Source organism: Phascolarctos cinereus, unplaced genomic scaffold, assembly GCF_003287225.1.
Source record: "Phascolarctos cinereus isolate Bilbo 61053 unplaced genomic scaffold, phaCin_HiC Scaffold_726;HRSCAF=1367, whole genome shotgun sequence".
Taxonomy (NCBI): Eukaryota; Metazoa; Chordata; class Mammalia; order Diprotodontia; family Phascolarctidae; genus Phascolarctos; species Phascolarctos cinereus.
The window spans coordinates 232,127,535-232,148,264 of NW_027556098.1; the positions used below are offsets into that span (position 1 = coordinate 232,127,535).

The window sequence follows — 20,730 nt, forward strand, 5'->3', positions numbered from 1 at the left end:
TGTAAATCAAAAGTCAAACCATCATCCAAACCCCCGCCCCTTTTTTCCAGAAATATGGAAAACACATGCAACACTAAATGTACATGGGGAAAATGAAAATAGGCACATAAATTAACAGTTCTTAACTAAGGGTCCGCACAACAGCACAAAACTATCAGAAACGTACTAGTGTACTGGACTACAATGTCACAGATCTTTCAACGTCCACATCCATTTTCCCTCTCTCCTTTCAAAGCTTTATTCCTTCAAGATTCCCATCCTTCCTATTCTGTCCCATCCATTCACATGCCACCCTAGCTCCATTTCCCTTGGAAGGTCTCCCAGGCTCTTTCCATCATCCTGTCCTTCTGTATTCCATGTTTTAGGTCAACCCACTTATCCACTCAATGTGTCGCTAACTCACAGTCTCTTTCTCTGATTCTGATCTTCCATTTCAGTTTTAGGAGCTCTTTGGTGAAGGGTAACAGACTCACCAACAACGAACTCTTGTAACAAACTGAAAATGCCAAAAAAGAGTCAAAAAGCTGAAAACTTAAGTTTTTTATTTTTAATTTTTAAAAAATAAAATCCTACCAGAAAATTCTGGATTACTCTTTTTATATCTGTAGCTAATGCCAAAACACTGTAGAACCTGCTTTACTAATTAATGTCTGTGCCAGTTTGTTTTTTTTAAGTCATGCCCCATTTATTACACAACAAACAACAATTTGCATCTGCTACAAACAGAAAATACTCAACGTCTTAACCAGATGTGTAAACTTTGAAAAGGTTCACCTTCAGTAGCATGTGCTGAAAGGTATGAGAAGAATAGATCTCAAACCCTGCCCCTTTTCCAATATTCCACAGAGAGTACAGGTAATAACAATGTTCCCAGCCAGTGGCCTTTAAATAAATATTTTCCCCAATCTTATATCCCATTACCACATGCTTAGTGTTTGAAAGGGGTTGTTTTTTTTAATGTAATACATTCATAGCCTTTCCTTTCTGAAATAGATAAAAGGGCTTGTCTGAATTACAAACAATTGGATGGTGGAAACTGTAATAATGATGATTATAATAATAATTAACAACCTATATAGCTCTCTCAAATTTATCCAGTCTTCTCAACATATGATTAAGATCCACCCTCCAATCCTTCCTTTCCAGTATTGGGAAAAGAGGATTGTCCCACCCAACACACACACACACACACACACACACACACACACACACACACACACCCCTCCCTATAATCTTTCTGCTTATTCTCTGGTCTCCATTCCTTTGCACCACTCCTAGAACTCTGATCACAAAAATATCTCCTCCCCATCATCTTCAACCTCTCCCTTTCCATTAGTTCTTTCCCTTCCACCTTCAAATTTGCTAAGGCCTCCCCTAAAAAACCAAAACCAGACCAAGACCAAATGAACAAAAACTGAACCTATTATCAAACAAAAACTGAACCTGTTATCCTAATAATTATTCAATCTTTCCTTCCTTCTACTACCAAACCCAACATGGTCTACAAACACTGCTTTCACTTTCTATCTACCTCTTACCTCCTTAAACACCTGCAAACCAGCTTACAACCTCACCACTCTAATGAGAACAAGCCCTCTGAAGTTTGTAAATGCCTCTTCTTTCAAGATCTAATGATCTTTTCTAGTTCGCATCCTCAATCAATAAACAAGCGTTATTAAGTGTGTTATATGCACCACAAGCTACAAAAACAAAAAAATGAAACAATATCTATTCTCAAGGAGTTTATGTTCTACCAGGGAGATATACATATACAGGGCATCCCAAAAGTCTTAGGGCAGCTTCAATAACTTTAATAACTTTAAGCTGCACTAAGATTTTTGAGACGCCTTGTATATTAACAATAGGGGGAGGAGCTAGACCTGAGATTTCAAAGGAACATGAAGATTCTTGAGTAAGGAAACTCCCTCTACCAATGCAAGTCAACACTCTCTTGGTTAACACAGTCCTGGAGAGTTGCCTTGAGCACTGAAAGGATGACTAGCCCAGAGGTCACACAGCCAGTATGTGTCAGAAAGCAGACTTGAATCCAGATCTCTATATAGCCACAGTGCCACACTGTCTCTTCTACAGAGAGAATAAATACGAGCTTGTTGTTGAGAAAGGGCAGATCGGGAAAGGTAGAAGACAGCTCCTTCTTGAAGAAGTGAGAGATTTGCTTAATAATAAGAAAGGGGTAAATTCCAGGAAGGAGGCAGGGCCAGGGAAAAAGGCAGGGAGAGACAAGAAATAGGACATTGTGCGTGAGGACAGCGAGCAGGCCAGTTTGATGGACCACAGAATGTGGAAAGGGGAGTAATATCTGAGGAAGGCAAATAGAGGTCAGGGCCTATCCTAATCTAATCTGTCCACAAATTTCTTTCTATAAAGTGTCTTTTGGGGACTCATGATGAAAGATGCTGGCCTCATCCAGAGATGGAACTAATGAACTTGGAGTGAAAACTGAAGCATATTTTTTTCACTTTACTTTTCTTGCTTTTATTGGGAGGAGGGGGTGTTAGTGTATAAAACATGGATAATATAGAAATATGTCTTCATGACTCCATATGTATAACTGATAAACTGCTTGCTTCTCAATGGGTACAGGAAGGGCTGGAGAGAGGGAAAGAATTTGGAACTCAATATTTTTAAAAATAAATGTTAAAATAAATTTGTTTGGGGGGTTGGGGGGGGGCGTTTGTTGGGTTTTTTTGGTTTTTTTGTTTTTTGATAGGCAATGGGGTTAAGTGACTTGTCCAAAGCCACACAGCTAGTAAGTGTCAAAGGCCAGATTTAAATTCAGGTACTCCTGACTGCTGGGCCGGTGCTCTAACCACTGTACTACCTAGCTGCACCAATGTTTATATATATATATATATATACACACACACACACACACACACACACATACACATATATCCTTTGGATCAGCTCAATCCCACTACCACATAAGTCTAAGTCACAAATACATCTAGCCTGAACCCTACAATTACCTATGAGCTGATTTCCTTACCAATAATCTACCCCACACTCCAACACAATCCCTTCAAACTGATCTATATTCAAACTGATATATATTTAAAGTCAATTATTTGGGGGTTTCCTACTTCAACTATACAGCAATCATCACATTTTTAATAGGCAAAGACCAAGTTTAACTCTTATTAAATGGGTTATGAATATTTTTCCCTAATTCTTCACATGAACACTTTTTTCACTTGCCTTATGACTCCATAGGATTTAAGATTTAGAACTAAAAAGGACCTCAGACATCATTTGCACATGAGTAGACTGATGCCCTGGAAGGAAAATGGCTTGCTTACATAGGTCATAAGCATCAAAGGCAAGATTTGAACACAGAGTCTCTGTCTCCAGAGTCAGTGGTCTTCCCAAGGTCTCATTCGCTTCTTCATATCATCTTCCATATAATCATTAGAGATTATTAAGTACTTGAGTGCTTAATATTAATTAGTACTAAATATTAAGTGTTTATAGATTCTAACCACTTAGAATCTATTCTTGTTTATATCCAACTCTGTAGCCCCATTTGGGATTTTCTTGGCAAAGAAACCAGAGAGGTTAATAAGTGTCTGAGGCCGGACTTGAACTCAGGTCTTCCTGACTCCAGGTCTGGCGCTCTGTCCACTGTGCCAACTAGCTGCCCTCCTTAGGATCTATATCTACGACCAAAGACAAATCACTTTGCTTCCTGAAATTCCAGTTTCTTCATCTGTCAGGTGAAAAGGTTGGACTAGATGAGCTCTAAGAGGCCTTCTGGATTCATACCATGACCCTAAAAGAAAATACATTTAAATGTTCCTAGACCAAACAGGAGATAGAGAACATTATAAAAAGCAAAATAGATAATTTTGATTACATTAAATTGAAAAGTTTTTGCACAAAGCCAGTGCAACTAAGATTAGAAGGAAGGTAGAAAATTGGGAAAGAGTTTTTACAACCAGTCTCTCTGATAAAGGCCTCATTTCTAATATATATAGAGAATTAAGACAAATTTATAAGAACACAAGCCATTCCCCAATTGATAAATGGTCAAAGGATATGAACAGTTCTCAGATGAAGAAATTAAAGCCATCTATAATCATATGAAAAAATGCTCTAAATCATTACTGATTAGAGAAATGCAAATCAAAACAACTCTGAGGTTATCACATCACGCCTATCAGATTGCCCAACATGACAAAACAGGAAAATGATAAATGTTGGAGAAGATGTGGGAAAATTGGAACACTAATCCACTGTTGGTGGAGTTGTGAAATGATCCAACCATTTTGGAGAACAATTTGGAACTATGCCCAAAGGGCTACAAAAATGTGCATACCCTTTGATCCAGCAATAGCACTTCTAGGGCTATATCCCAAAGAGATCAAACAAATGGGAAAAGGACCCACATGTACAAAAAGTATTCATAGCAGCTCTTTTTCTGGTGGCAAAGAATTGGAAATTGAGAGGATGCCCATCAATTGGGGAATGGCCGAGCAAGTTGCGGTATATGAATGTAATGGAATACTACTGTGCTATAAGAAATGATGAACAGGCTGACTTCAGAAAAACCTGGAAAGATTTATATAGTCTGATGCTGAGTGAAGTGAGCAGAACCAAGAGGACTTTGTACACAATAACAGCCACATTATGCAATGATTGATACTGTTAAACTCAACCCTTCTCAGCATTACAAGGATCTAAGACATCTCCAGAGGCCTTGGGATGGAAAATGCTGTCCACATCCAAAGAAAGAACTATGGAAGTCAAATCGGTATCACTTATTTTTACCTTCTGTTGAGTTTTGTTTCATCTTTCTGATGGTTCCTCCTATTGGTTTTAATTTTTATTTACAACTTCACTAATGTGAAAATATGTTTAATAGGAATGTAAATGTAAAGCTTGTATCAGATTGTGAGCCATCTTGGGGAGGGGAGGGGGGAGGAGGGGGGAGAAAAATTTTCAACTCAAAAGCATACGGAAGTGATTGTTGATAAATCAAAATAAATTAATAAAATTTCCCCAAAAAATAAATAAATAAATGTTCCTAAACAAAAATTCAGGTGTGGTGTGCTTTTTTTTTAAGTAAACTATTTCACAATTAAAAACTAAGAAGGAGTTAAAAAAGAGAACCATGCTAACAAAGGTTTGAAAGCAACTCACTGGACTAAAATAAATCTAAAAACTTGGGAATGGCTCAATATATCACAAGTCAATGGGATATTTCACAAACAGTTGTTAAGCAGGCTTAGGTTCCCTAGATTTTGAACTTCATCTGTATCTAGCAAAGCAATATTTCTTAGAGATGTAGAAATGTACATCAAAACTGCCCCTTCCCAAAAGTAAAATACTAAATTCTTACTTAAGATGCAAAGTTGATTTTTGAAAGAAGTTACCCTGTGAGTTTTGCTTCACCAAAGGAAAAAGGAACTGCAGTTGCTATCTATAAAACCTTCTCTAAGGCCCAACTTGGTGCTACCTTTGAGGCTCTTAGAACATGAGTGGCATTATTAAATAAATATTAAATGGCTATTAAATAGAAAATATTTTGTGGACTCATGGACCTCCACTTGGGTTTAAATCTCAAATTCTTCTTTTCCTTCATTTGGTACCAGCTGCTTCTCCAGGTACAATGACTTAAGTATAAAGACCTTTTTTTTCATATATAGCAAAATTAATTAACCCCACTAAGGTTTCAAAAATTCTACAGGGATTATTAACCACGTAGCCCATTACTAATTGTCATGTTCAATTCCTTTACGCAAATGCTTCCTCATCAAGCCTTTGTACAGGTTTTCTTTATCCCAAAGTGCATGATCTTATTCCTACAAAAGCTATGATGATTTCATTAGTTTTAAATATGAAACTATGTCCCTTCAACTAAACTTCTCCCTCCCATTCAGAGATACAGGGTTGGGGGGGAGGAGAGAAAAGGAGTTGCTCTTTTTGCTCTGGGTACGAAGACATTTTCTGATCCTTCCAAGATAGTCGCGTCATGGCTCCAGTTAAACTGGGAACAGCGGATGTTAAATCAAAGGGCTCAGTTCTCAAGAGAAAAGAAAAGCACATGAGCACATCTTATACTAGTCACTAACAACATTTCTGGCACGTGGCCATCCATACACTTGAATTTAGTTCAGACTGGACCTAAATTCAACAAGATCCCCATAGAAGAAAAGGGAACTAATTCTGGAATTTTAAAGAAAGGAAGAGAATTCCAAAATGAGGAACTGTTACTTTCCTTACCCACAGAAAATACCATCTGTACTGAATTTTATAAAGGCATAATTTTTCAAACTGAACAGATCCTTAGCAGTATCCCTATCCAGGCAGGGATTAAGAAATGTTATCTATATGAAAGCACATGGTGTCTAAGATAGCCAATCTGGCAGCAGCATGGCCAACTGGACTCACTGATTAAACTGAGGAGGTTAATGACAGTAAAACTTTATCTAGAAGAGTTCCAACATTGAACTCAGGGATTTAAACATTGAAACCAGGCACATTTGATATTCACTTAAATTTTAAACATCATACATTTTTTTCTCTGTTCATGTATATTGTAGGTATACATAGAAGAAGGGAGGGTGGAATATTCATGTATACACATACAGAAGGTCCCAGATACTTATAAAAAACCGACAGCTGTGTCTCTCCTGAATATGACCTGGAGAAATGAGAAGAAAAGAAAACCCGTCCTATCTTGGCGGGCAAGGCGGGAATGGGTAGAACCTGGCTCTCCTACCCCAAGGTACTTCAAATGCTGCTCCTCTCTCATCTCCTAAATCTACCACCCCATCCCCACCATGGGGTCCTAGCACTGTTCCTACTTATTCCTTCCCAGGTTCAACCCGAATATCCTCACTCCCTTTCCTGTACTACACTTCATTCTTCTTTACTCCACCCCCAACCCCTGTAATGTCTTCATTATGGCACCCACACCAATGAAAGGCTTTGCTATTAGCAAGGGATTCCCAAATTTGCTTGGGTAGCTGATGTGTCAAGAGGGATAAGTTGTATTCACATGCTCTCAATAAGAATTTCTTAATAAATAGTTAAAGGAGGCAGTACAGTGCAGTGGACAGAGCATTGAATTTAAAACTAAGAAGAATTGGGTTCTAAGTCTACTTCAGAAGCTTACAAGCTAGCAAATCACTTTACCCCTTATGGGCCTGTTTCCTCAACTGTAAAGTGAAGGAGTTGGACTCTTGACCTTTAAGGTCCCTTCCAGCTCTAAATCTAAGAATGAAGTTAGGTTTTAATTTATAATACTATATTCCAATAGACTAAACCAGGGGTGAGGAACTTGGGGCCTCAAGGCCTCATGTGGCCCTCCAGGTCGTCAAGTGCAGCCCTTTGACTGAATCCAAACTTCACGGAACAAAGCCTTTTATTATTCCTTATGAAAACCATGCAGTCCAGCAAGGTTTAGTCACTAAACTAATCATCATCATCGTTATTCTTAAAGATAAAAGGTATTAACATATAGTCATTATTAATATTTTTAAGATTTATAGTTCACAAATCCCTTCATGCATTATTTTATTTGCTCCTCAAAGTGACTCTGTTTCAATAATTATATATTTCCTCATTTCAAAAAATGGGGAAACTGGACAAAATGGGCTAGCCTGCAAACTTAATCATCATTTATAACATTGTTACTATGGAAAAATGTGTTGTAAGTGCCAAACCAATTTACAGATTAACTTTTTTTTAACAGTTCTTTTTATAAACTGAAGTCAGCCTGTATAGGAATTAACAAGTGAATTCTTAGAATCACATCAAAAGAACAAAGAGAGCTATTAATAAATCTAGTATGTGCGGTGACTTCATTTAATGTCAACTAAACATACTTCCAGAAATTTACAGCCATGGGAAAAAAGTACAAATAAAGCAATTGTCAATGTGTCATATTAAATCCAATTGGAGAGATTCTCTTATTATTGAAATGCTCATATGTTGGTTCTATTGAAAGATTCTGAAAATGTTTAAAACATAAATTCACTTTACAGAGGAGACTGCCACTATGAAAGCCTGATCCCTTGTTATAAAAGCTTTCTTTCTCCAAGTCAACTGACTGAACTTTTTTAAAACAGAGAAGGAAGGATTACAAACAAAAGCATTACTCTAGATGACAAGTTCCTTTTTTTTTTCCTTTTGGAACACAGCAAAGAAGGGGTGGAGTGGGATGGGAGGACAGCTAGAGCTTAAACATACTCATTCACCACACACCTACTCAACCTTCCCAGCAACAGGTAGGATTTCAAGAGTGTACACAGATAACCAGTTCCCTGTAACTACTTCAAGAAAAAACTTCCCTATGAAAATCATACAGTCCAGAAAAGTATTCCTTTAAAACACCCTGGAACTATCTTACTAGTTCTCTCTGAAACAGAGATTATTATTGTGTGTTCTTTAAAAAAATCACTGAAAACACATTCTTACCATTCTGATTGGACTCTGTTGATTCTGACACTTTTCTCAGTGGTATTATAACTGCGTCTCCTGGCACTCTGGGACTCTCCACGTACTTGGGCTTCCTGATTGGACCTGCAAGTAGGAAAGATCCAAGGGTGTGTAATTTTTTCCAGATGCAAAGAAAGCTTCAGAATGTACAGTATGTGTCCTCACCAAGCTCCAAATAAGTCTAAAGGAAATGCTACTCCCCCCCCCGACCCCCAAACAGACACATGCACCCACCCACACCCACGCCAAACCACTTCAGTTAGAATTGGGGAATGTCCAGTCAGGGCTGCCAAAGAAGAAACCACATTAGTTCAGTTTGGGAATGTAAACTCTGGTGGTAAACATAAGCCACTAATTTTCTGTGTGACATTCCTAAAGCTGCCTTCAGTGCATGTAAAGTGGGTGATTCTGACATGTTCAAATCTGGACAACTTGTATTTAGGGCTCCTCTTTATTCTGAGCTTTTTCCCCTGAATGAAGATAATCTGGCTGCTGGGTATCTATGAAGTAAGAGATGGAGATTGCAAGCAGACAGCTTGGAACATTAACACACTGCAAATACTTCAGCACAGCAGCCGTTTTTTATCGCTGGGCATTTTATCCCGATGGTGACTCAAAGCCTAATTGTGAGGGGCAGGAGAAAAGTGATCTTCTTGGAAGTTAACTGCATTTGCCCTGAAAAAGAAACAGCCACTTTCCCTGATTCTGATTTGGTATGACAAAAAAAAAGGTACGTTTCATTGCCCTTACTCCACTCCCTTTTCTTTTTGTTTAAAAAAAAAAACTTTATTAAAGACCCAATATCCCAACTGTGCCTTCCAAGTTACAGGAATTGTCCAAAGCTTCAAAAAAAAAACCTGTTGCAATAAGAAGTCCAGAAAAAGTACTCAACTACAGATGTACAACAGAAAGAAACAGTTTAAACAAGGAGAAACAGCAACACCATGTAATATAGAAAGCAATGGCCTCTGACTTAAGGAACATGGTAGCTACTAACTAGCTATATGGCATTAAATAAGTTATTTCAAATTCTCCGAACCTCAGTTGACTCATCTGTACAATGAACGGGTGATCTTTGAGGTCTCAACTAACAAAAACATTCTATTAGATTGAGAATTTTGAAACTCCCTAAAAAGTGGTTAACAGTGAGTGATACTGCCATCTAAAGGCTTACTACAAAAAAAAACCCTTTCTATATTTATATTATAAAATAAACATATTAATCGATGCATTTTGTTATACTGCTATTTTTAAATGGGCTAACAGTAAAGAAAACAGTGCCCTTAGAAGTTTATTAATATTTTTTACAGTTGCCACAACCAAGAAAGCCAAATTAAGCCTGTTTTTAACAAGGACTAAAAATTGAAGGATCCCAGATCCAATTTGACTTTTTATTCGGTTTGGTTTTTTTGTTGTTGTTCTGTTTTTATAAATAAGGTAAGGGGATGGGGTATTATTTCATTGGGGCAAGGAAGAAAGATACTAGAACTAGTCTTAAGGAAGGATACCTACACCAGCTAGGAACAAACAAGTATATCTTTTGGCTTCATTCCCTGTGGGGAAATTCATCTTTGCCAACCTCATTTACTCAAAGTAAGGCAAAAAAAGATTCTGCCAGAGGAGATCCATGGCCCTAGATGTCTCCTAGTACCCTCATAGAAAACCACACAACAAGGACAACTTTCTACCTAATCCAAATGTAAGAGTTATAGAGTCACAGAAAACCACACAAAAGGTAGTATGTATATTTAAAATACGATAGCTATGGAGAGCTGCAGAAGACCGCTATTGTTCCTGAATTCATTCCAATCCACTTCTTTCTGCTCCACTCTAGTGAGAGGAGGGGGATGGAGACAAGAGTTTTTAAAAAGCACCCCTCTAGCCTGGCAATGTAGAAACAGTCTTTACTCTTTTTTTTTTTAAGAAGCTTCTATCATATAAAACTTTCCAGATGCCAACTCTTTCATTACCCAAAAATGCAGCACATCTGGGTCCAAAATGGTGCCAAAAGGCTGGACAGGACAAAGAAAGCTTCCCACCCAGCGTTCTGCTACTCATTGGCACCTGAATTACCCCAAGGGTAGGAATGTGCAAAGGCAGACTAATATTAGTAAGCAAATATAAATATCTTCCACTCAAATTGTTCCTTTTATTTAAGCCAAATCTCACACACAGCTGTGCCTAAAATACCGTAAAATGGAATCAATTTATAAAAATCTCAAGGATTTTGTTCTATTTTTCTCTTTCTACCTTTCTTTAAATATCTGAACAGATTCTAAAGTTAGCTGACTGCAACAGTATTTTAACAAATTCTGCACCATAAAGAAAGCTTACAGTACCAAACATTTTTTTAAAAATTATCTTAAGATAGTAACAGTTTTCACAAGAATTACAAACCACTAGCCACTGTGTGAAAGAACACTCTAAAATATTAATAAGAGAAATGCAAATTTAAAACAACCTTGAGATTCTAACCCTCACCATGCAGATTGGCAAAGTGACAAAGATGGGAATAATCAATGTTAGAGGAGTTGCAGGAAGATAGGGACACTGATACATTGTTTTTGGAGCTGTGAACAGCACAACCATTTTGGAAAGCAAGTTTAAATCATGCAAATAAAGTGACAAATATGACCCAAAAGTTCCACTACTAGACTTACACCCCTAAGAAAGGCTACTGATAAAAAGAAAGTACCCATATGCACCACAATATTTATAGCAGCACTTTTTATGGTTAACAAAGAATTCAAAGCAAGGTGGATGACAACTGACTAGAGAATGGCTAAACAAACTGTGGTACATGAATGTGACAGAGCACTTTTCTTGTGTTGTAAGAAATGGCAAATGAATATTGAGAATTATTGGAAGATCTACATGAACTGATGCAGAGTGAAGTAAGCAAAATCAAGAAAACAATATACATATACACTACAATATAAATGGAAAGAAACATAAAACAATCAAAAGTAAATGTTGCAACATTACAAAGAAAAAGCATTACCCCCAAAGAAAGGATAAGAGAAGACAGCCACACTCTAACTCCTTTTAAAAGGCAGGAGAGATCAATGGCTATGAAATACTGACTATATATTATAAGCATCTTCAAAGTACTGATTGGTTTGCTTAATTTTTTGTCTCTTCCTCCTTTTTCTTTTAAAAATATCATTTGTTATATGAAATGGCTCTCTGTGAATGGGAAAAGGTAGGAGAAACTACTGGTGTGAAAAAAAAAAGGATCAATAAAAATTTATTTTGAAAAATCACTTTGGGTCCCTATCTTATTCAGTGGGACCCCAGGGCAAACTTACAGGAGTACACGGACAAGAATCACCTAAAACTGGCAAGCATGGATGGATAGTCTGGGATAAGCACCAATGGAAGGCTATACTTAACCATATCAATGAATCAGATTCATTCATTGGCATATTTAACTGGGTACAGGATATTGTTTTCTTTTTATTATATGTTCAGTTAACTACCCTTGCCTGATTTGACCCGCAAAAGGTTCCCCACCCCTGACCGAACAAGTACTAGCACTTATGTTAACTTCTTTCAACCCATTTCCTTGTTAGAAAAAAATAGATTTAAATACAATGTACTACTAGCCTCGCAGAGTTGTGAATAAAATGCTTTGTAAACTGCAAAGCACAATAAATAAATGTGATCTTTTTTTTCCCTCTAGTACATAGCCCAGTACATTGCTCTTTGTAGATGTTTAATAAATGTTCACTGAATTGGACGACTGAAACATTTCATATGCATAGGCTCTACTGCTAGAAAGAGCCTTTGTAGTCACCTAAGCTCCTCATTTTACAGAGCCAGGATTAGAGGAGAGGATTGCTGGCTTCATTCAGAGCTCTTGCCATTATATCATGCTCCCTATATGTTCTAAAAAAGAGGTGTCAAACACACAGCACCTTACAACACTCCCAAGTATACCCAAACCAGAATGAAATGTAATTGGGAAATATTTTTAAATAAATATACTTTAAAATAAATAAAAATACGATGAAACCTAGATAATAATAATATATAGTTTCCTAGGTCAGTATGGGGTCTGCAGCATTCTTATGAACTGTTTAATGCACACCCCCCCCATTTCTTCCTGATTTTGACACCACTGATTTTAAAGATGATAAATGAAATAATCAGACCACTAAAATTTAACTTTGGGCAAATCACTTGATTTCTCAGTGCCTCAGTTTCCAAATCAACAAAAATGAGGGAGCTGAACTAGTAAGCTACTAACCTTAAGGGAACTTACAAATCCAAAATCTATCAGCCTATGGTATCTGAAAAGAGCTTTAAAACACAGTTGCCAAGTCGCTGCCAGAACGTATATATCTGGCTTTGCCTAATAAAACATATCTTTGCTTTCAAAACAGTGAAGGTGGTAGGTACAGAAATATTTTATTACCACCCCTAGGCTCTTTGTTGAAAGGTTCCCTCATAGAGAGAACACTCTCTGGAATAGCTAGGAGTTTCCTGTTATACCACCTTTCATTCAAGTTGAACTAAGCAAGACTCATGTTATACTCTTCATCTACGTGCTATTCTTTCTCAACACTGCTCTGAGAATGCATGAAAGCTTAGCCAGTGTGCGTCTGTCTGTCTGAGTGTGTGTGTGTGTGTGTGTGTGTGTTGTCTCTCTCTCTCTCTCTCCCCTACATAATTGTCTCAATGCCCCCACTCACAAAACCATCCCTGGTACCAATAAGTACAGTTAAGACAAACAATTCAACAAACTAATCATATAAACTCCTTGAGGCCAGTGACTGTCATACCTGCTTGAGTAGAGCATGATATCTGGCACATAGTAGGACTTAATCAAAGCTTTTTCTTTCTTTCATTCATTCATTCATTCATTCATTCATTCATTCATATATGAAACTGTATGCCTCATTCCACACCCAAGTTAACCACCTCTCTATGAAGCACCAGATCCCAGACATTCTTCCTGCCTTCCCGTAGGGGAGAAATGAGAACTCCTATGGGGACAATCACCTATAGTCCTCAGATATTTGGGCAGCTAGGTGGCGAAACGGATAGAGCACCAAACCTGGAGTCAGGAAGACGCAAGTTCAAATTTGACCTCAGATACTTACTAGCTGTGTGACTCTGGGCAAGTCATTCAACCCTGCTTGCTTGGCTCAGTTTCCTCATTTGCAAAATGAGCTACGGAGAGAAATGGCAAACCACACCAGTATCTTTGCCAAGAAAACCCCCAATGGAGTCACAAAGAGTTGGAAATGACGCCAACAACAAAACTCAGAAATTAATTTGGGGTAGGAGTTGGACTAGATGACCTCTAAGATTCCTTTCAACCTTGGGATTTTTTTGATTCTTCTACTTATTTCTATTTAATATCATATTCTTACTATTTACTTACCAGATTTTACATATGGTTGCTATGTATGCAGAAATGTGCTTCATTTCACTTGCAGGTGAGTGAGGTAGGGGAAAATGTGCACATTTGAAGTAATTTGGCAAATCTGTAGCCGTATTGCAGAATGGATAGAGTGATGAAGAATCTTGAAAATCACCTGGAAATACCAGCCCAGTGCTTCTCTCCTTCCCCAACCAGCACTCCCCCCATTCCTAGGGAAGTAAGGTTAATAAACACCCAGAAAAGGAAAGAAGAGCAACTCCATGGAAACCAAGCTCAGTATTTAGTGCCTTATCTGTGTTTTCAATTTACCAGGTATCCCATCTGCAAAAATAAATATCCTGCTCATACTTTAGTTTTCTCATGCAAAGCTGCTACATTTCAAACACTGTAAAACAGTGTTAAAAATATAATAAATAAAAGTCATATATTTTATTTGGTTTCAAGGATATCTGACTATGCTTTCCCGGGCAGTCAGTTTCTTTCTTGTTTTTTAAAAGTTATTTTTTAAAATCTTGAAAGTCAAATGAGTATTTCAATATGTAAAGTAGAACAGGAAAAAAAGGACTATGCCTCAAACTGTAAGTCTCTAATGGACAGGCAATTTGTACATCTCAAGGTAAAACAGCTGATCTACTAGATCATAAATCTTTACTCTTTCAATTTGGATTGGGTCTCTACTGTGTTTAAATTTAAAGGGAAATAAAGCAAAAAACAGATAGATAAGATAGGTAGATAGTTAGACACACAGATAGATAGACAGACAGACACAGGCAAAAAGAGAGAGGTGACAGAAACAGATATAACAGAGAAACTGATAGATTTGACCAATGAGAGGATAGATAAAAATAATGGCCAAAACATCATTAGTTGCAGAGAAGGGTGAAAAACCAGAGACATCAACACCAAAAAGAGGTCAAATTAAAATCACCCCAAGACCCAGTCATAAGCTTCACCCAGGGAAGGGGTACACTTGCAGATGACTAACACTTGCCTACTTCTTTAATTGTATATGGACCTTGAGGCTTTTTGTGGAGGAAATGTCAATCCTTTCATCATTACGGTTATATATAGTGATTTAAAAATCCATTTGCTACCCCTAAGGCATCAAGTTCTCCTCAGGATTCAGCATCTCACTTTCATGTGAATATCCAAATACATTTTCTCCTGAAGTCTATTTTACTGACCTTTCTGACATTTTAATCAACAAAAGCGCCCATTCTGTGGCTATCAAACCACCCAATAAGGAATATTTTCAACAACAGAGAAATAGAAAAGACACAAACCAGGTTTCATCTCCAGGGTGTGAAAAAGAAGGGCAGGGGTTAGTATTCATTTCTGAATATTTCAGTAAAAGGAAGGAAAAAGCAATATTTGGTATTTGGAAACACCTGAGGCTACTCATTGCCTTTAAAATAGATCTTACACAGTTGCTGCATCTGAAGTGTGTGAAAAGCAACACTCAGACATTATCAGTCATTCATAGTTTTTCAGCATCCTGATCTTTCACAGAGAAGGTTCCTGTCTATTTCATCCCATTAAGGTTTCCATTTCACATTGGGCTGCTTGCTTCTTTATATTATGACCAACTGTTAAGGACAAGGTGGAAAATAAAAGGGGGGTGGGGGTGGAGGAAGCAGTAGTAAATGAGGGAATTTGATTTTGTCCTTTACCATGAAAATTATATTAAGGATACATTTTCAAATGGGGTAATAGCCAAGAAATTGCAACGCAATGCTGGTTTGACAGCATTAAAAGAGAAGTCTAGAAAACTTCAAATATCTTTTTCTTTTTTCCCCATTCTGAGACCTTCCTTCAATGCTCCCCACCCCCACCCCCCTTCATTTCTCCTTCACCCTATTCCCACCCCACCCAGAGAAAGCACAGGGGCTGGGACTTTGGTAAGGGAAAAGGTTAGTCTGAATAAACAATAAGCAAAGAAGAGACTATACTCAGGAAGAAGATAAGGTACCAAGGGAGAAAAGAGTCCCACTTTGTGTTTAAAAGCATAGAAAAATAGGTCATTAGTTAATGGAAATAAGTTTTCTGGAAAAACTCTCAAGTCACTCATCACATTTAAAAGCTACAAGTCTATAGGGAAAATGAGAGATGATTCCTCAAATTTGTACTGTGCACCTTATGATGTATATGAAACTGCGGGAAATAAAAAATATTAATTAGGTCAAGTGCCTGCCCTTAGGCAGCCTGCAATCAAGAAAAATCTGAAAGGAGAACTTGACCCAGGAATAACTGTACTGTATAGTCCATATGACGAAGTATAGGTCCTGGAAACTGCCCCGCCCACCCCCCAGCCCAACCTTCCTTGAGTTTTCTCCTTTTCCCATGTGGTCAAGTCTCTGGCATTGGCGTAAGGCATCAACCCTTCTAGTTAATTAACTGCCCTTTGTTTGTGTGCATTTGGCCCACCCTAGACCTCCACTCCTAGATCCCAGATACAGTCTCCCTTGGCCAGTGGTCCAGGTCCCTGGCTTAGCCATCCTTCTCTGTTACTCACAGTCACCTCAGACTACTTGCCACTCCTAGATCCCTCCCACAGTCTTTCTTGTACAGAAGATCCATCTTGGCCTCCCTCCATTAAGATGCTCAGATCCTTAAAATCTAGGCAATAGCCCACTAGGACTCTGGCTAACCCCAATCAGTATTCTAATAAACCTTGTCTTTGGCTAAAAGAAGGCTTGGGTCGAATTCATTTGGGCAGGACCTGCATCGCTATTTCAGGGTCCCAGCACCCCTAGACCACAACATATATATCTCATTTTGCAAGAACTACTAAAATGAAAGTCTCTCTAAGAGCACATATTTCCAAAACTAAATCTGTAAAGACTTGCTTTAATAATGTTGTTGTTGTTTATTCTTATACAATAAAATAACTGGTATCATCTGTATTCCTATTCTCACTAAGGCAACTACTTTTTTCTTTAATATGCTCAACAATAAATTCCCTGAGTACATATATTTTTTAAAAAGCATTCAAAATAAAACCCCTTTCCTCTGAAAGAAAACATGTTGCTCACAATGCATAAGCCCCATTTTTGATGCTCTATAGGTTCATTCAAACAACTCAGGTTTATTTAAAACTCAAGGTTTTCCAAACTCAAGGTTTCTCGACTTCTAGAAAGGACTTAGTTCAAACTCTTCATTTTACAGTCAAAGAAACTGAGGTCCAAAAAGGAGAGGACTCCTAATTGGTGTCTCTTCCTCAAATCTCAAACCATTCCACTTAATGTTAGTAATTTTTCTTAATGGCTGATACGGGCCCAGTGAATTCCTTAATCAATCCATGTGACCTCCCTAATCAATCAATATACCAGTGGCTCCTTGATGGCCTCTGGAATAAAATACAAATCTTCTGTTTAGCTTTTCAGCCCTTCACATGGCTACAACTTGTCTTTATAGCCTCACTAGATACCCCTGGCCCTTTTCAATCCAACCAACTGGTCCAATCCAACTGCTCTCCTCTCTCTTCCTCAGGAACAACATGCCAGTGCCTTTCCGAGGCCCATCCCGACAGGCCTGAAATGTACTAACTCCCTTTCAGCCTCTCTTCCTTTAAGATTCAGCATACAACATACCATCTTCTTCATGATCTTTCTTGGTTCTCTCCACCAAATAAAAGTGTGCTCCCTCCAAGCTGCCTTGTTTCTAACTTCTTTGTATATATTTTTAATTATTAACTTTCTATTTATGCTGTATATACACACACTTGTGTCTCCTATTTGAATGTCAAATGTTTGCAAACAGGGATTATTTCCTTTTTTTCATATTTGTATCGCCAGCACCTCACACAGTGCCTGGCATATAAAAGGGCTTAATAAATACTTGGCGATTGATTTAAGAGACTTTCCCAAGATCGCACAATAATAGATTTCCTAAGGACTTTGCTCTTTACATATACTATCTGATTCGTTTCTCATAAAAACTCTATGACAATATATTTGGGTAATATTATCTTCAGTTCACAGATGAGGAAACTAAGGTTGGCCTGGGGGGTTACACTGGTTAAAAATGATTTCTCTTGGTAATCTGTGTCCTGGAGACTCGGAGCTCCACCCTGCCGACCTTCTGTCCAAAATAGCTCAGAAGGACATCTCTGATGATGAGATTGCATTGAATCTTCTTATCTTGGTCAAACTCCAACCCAGGCCTGAATTGATTTTATCCTAATCAGGTTTGGGTGGAGACAGACTTCCAGGACTAGGGATGGCATTTCCTTTGATGGCAGGCGATATCTGCCCCAGTGGACTGAGTGAACTAAGGAACCCACCCACCTCCTAGTATGTCGACCAATCACGGCTGATTGGCACCCCCTTGGGAGAACCTACTCTTCAAAGAGCATATAACACTGTACCCCAAAATCCCAAACAGAGCCAGTTCTGAAATGACCCCTTTAGGGGGGCCCAGTTTTGGACTGATATGCAATGCATATCAAGCCACTTTGAGAAATTAAACTGTGGGCACATGTTACCCCAATTTTTTTGTATCTTTCTTAGAGCAGACTCTGTTTCAAATTGGAGTTTGTGGGGTTCACAGGGCTTGGGATTCCCACCCTCAAATGCAAGATTCAAAATCAGCTCTCTCCTAACTCCAAGTCCAGTGCTCTACACCACAGATGTCAAACTTGCTACTGGCAAAACTTCTCATGTTTGGCCAGAACCAGTTTAAATGTAATTGGGAAATGCTTAACAAAATAAATAAAAATACAGTAGATAATGTTAATTTTTGGTTTTCTAAATCAATATGTGGGGGCAGCTAGGTGGAGCAATAGATGGAGTACCACGCCTGGAGTCAGCAAGATCCAAGTTCAAATCTGGCCTCAGACACTAGCTATGTGACACTGGGCAAGTCACTTCACCCTGCTCGCTTGCCTCAGTTTCCTCATCTGTAAAATGAGCAGGAGAAGGAAATAGCAAACCACTCCAGTATCTTTGCTAAGAAAGCCCCAAATAGAATCACAAAAAGTCAGACACAATTGAACAACAAAAAGTCAATATGCAACCAGCAGGGATCCCTTTTTATTTGAGTTTGACATCACTGATCTACATCACTCAGCCTTTTTCACTTTTAAACAGCCAGAGAGATTTCAACTCCAGTCCTTCTCTTCTTCAAACCCAGTACTTTCTCCACTGCACCATGCTGCCTTCTAGTTCAGTTCCAGTCTCCCTCTCAAGATAACAGAAGCAATGTCTCCCCCTTACCAAAAGGGAGGAAGCTCAAAATAGCTATATAGTAGAATTTCAATAGAGTATTATTTCCTTAAGAGAAAAGTCTTTTCTCCTTTTCAAGGAATGCCAAAAAGATCTATATCAACAGTACCACAGCAGGGACCCTAAGGACAAAGGTAGAGAGGTTTCTTTTACTTAGTATGTTAAGAGGAATCTTGTTTGATTGGAGACTTTGGATGTTCTCAGGCTTTCGAGGGCAACTTCAAAGAGAACACATTGCAGTCCAGGAGGTCAGAGTTACCCATCCAGGAGGTCAGAGCTGCCATGGTCAGGTCCAAGATAAGAAAAGAAAGGGGGGAAAAGGTCATAGCTTCTAAACAGTGCAAAGCATTTACCTGACCTCTGACTACTAAGGGCTTCAAAAGGTACAAATGTCAATTATCTCTCTGCCTGGGCAAGAATGGGGAGGGCCAGGAGACGAGAGGAGACCAAACCCGACAGACAAACAGACATGAGAATCTGGTCAACAAAAGAGCAGAGGGTCTAAAGGAATGATTACCAAGCTTTGTTTTTTGGATTTTTTTTAAGTGTTCTATACATATGCACTTCTGCACTGGGGTTACATGCAGAGAATTTCAAAAAATTTCCTTTTTAAAGTAAATTAAATTTTTAATAAAGCATTTCCCAATATCTCTCAAAACAGCAAAGACTCTCTAGAGTTACTATAAAACCCCAGGTGGGGAACCCTGCTACAAAAATGAAGCAGAGATCACCTAAGAGGCGTTCCTTCCATATCAACCAAACACTAAGAATTCAGTCATATTTATTTACAAATGATGGATTTTTAAGCAAAGAATGATCTTGATTAGGAGGTCACAAGACTTACCATCCAAAAGTTCAGAGATTTGTATTCAACTTCCAATTAACTCCAGAAGTTAATAAATAGACATTAAAAGATTAATAGAAAATATGTAATTAGTTTAGAATGAAAGCTTATGGTTCTATACTCACAGGGTCAGAACTAAACAGACTTGTGAGATAATCTAATTCAACTCCTTTACAAATGAGACCTAGGTCCAGGGAGGTTACAGTTCTTGCAGTGAACAGCTGATACCCTGAAACTTGGGATTTGATTTCTAGTATCGATGGACATTTATTAAAAGCCTACTGTATACAAGAGAAGTCAACTACTCATAATCATATTGAAGTTACCCATGCTTACGTACTGGTAAAATGCTCTCCTTGAGACTAAGGTAGATGTATATTCTGGCGGAATATCACCTTGAAGACATTATGTTAAATGTTTGCAGTAGTAGATATCAGTTAAGAGCCCAAGGGATCACCAGCAAAGTGATATTTTAGATACCTCCACCATCTGGAAATATGATGAGTGGATAATTGATAACAGTACCACTGTAGGAATTTTAAAGTAAGTTTTATTTTTAAGGATTACTGCTGTTCCAACAGAGGTTGGAATTTTCTATGCAATTTACAGAAACCTGGACCAGTCATAACCCTTCCAATGTCACTACTATTTTACATTTCTATATTCCAATGCACTGGGCACTCCACATAACACAGTAAAGTTTTCCACATTAAATCTCCTAGATAGTCATGACTTAGGTCTCATTTAATTTTCCCGAGTTGCCAAAGAAAGTAAAATCTTAAGTGTCTAGAAACTTCTGGGGTTAGCTCACT

At 38.1% G+C, this 20,730-nt stretch overlaps 1 protein-coding gene across 1 annotated transcript in view; it reads right to left on the reverse strand.

The window, feature by feature from the left end:
• Positions 1 to 20,730, reverse strand: part of TANC1 (tetratricopeptide repeat, ankyrin repeat and coiled-coil containing 1) — a 259,647-nt gene that overhangs the window by 103,124 nt on the left and 135,793 nt on the right. Inside the window, 1 exon segment of the mRNA XM_078147021.1 lies at positions 8,443 to 8,547. Within this exon segment, the coding sequence (XP_078003147.1) occupies positions 8,443 to 8,547 (105 nt within the window).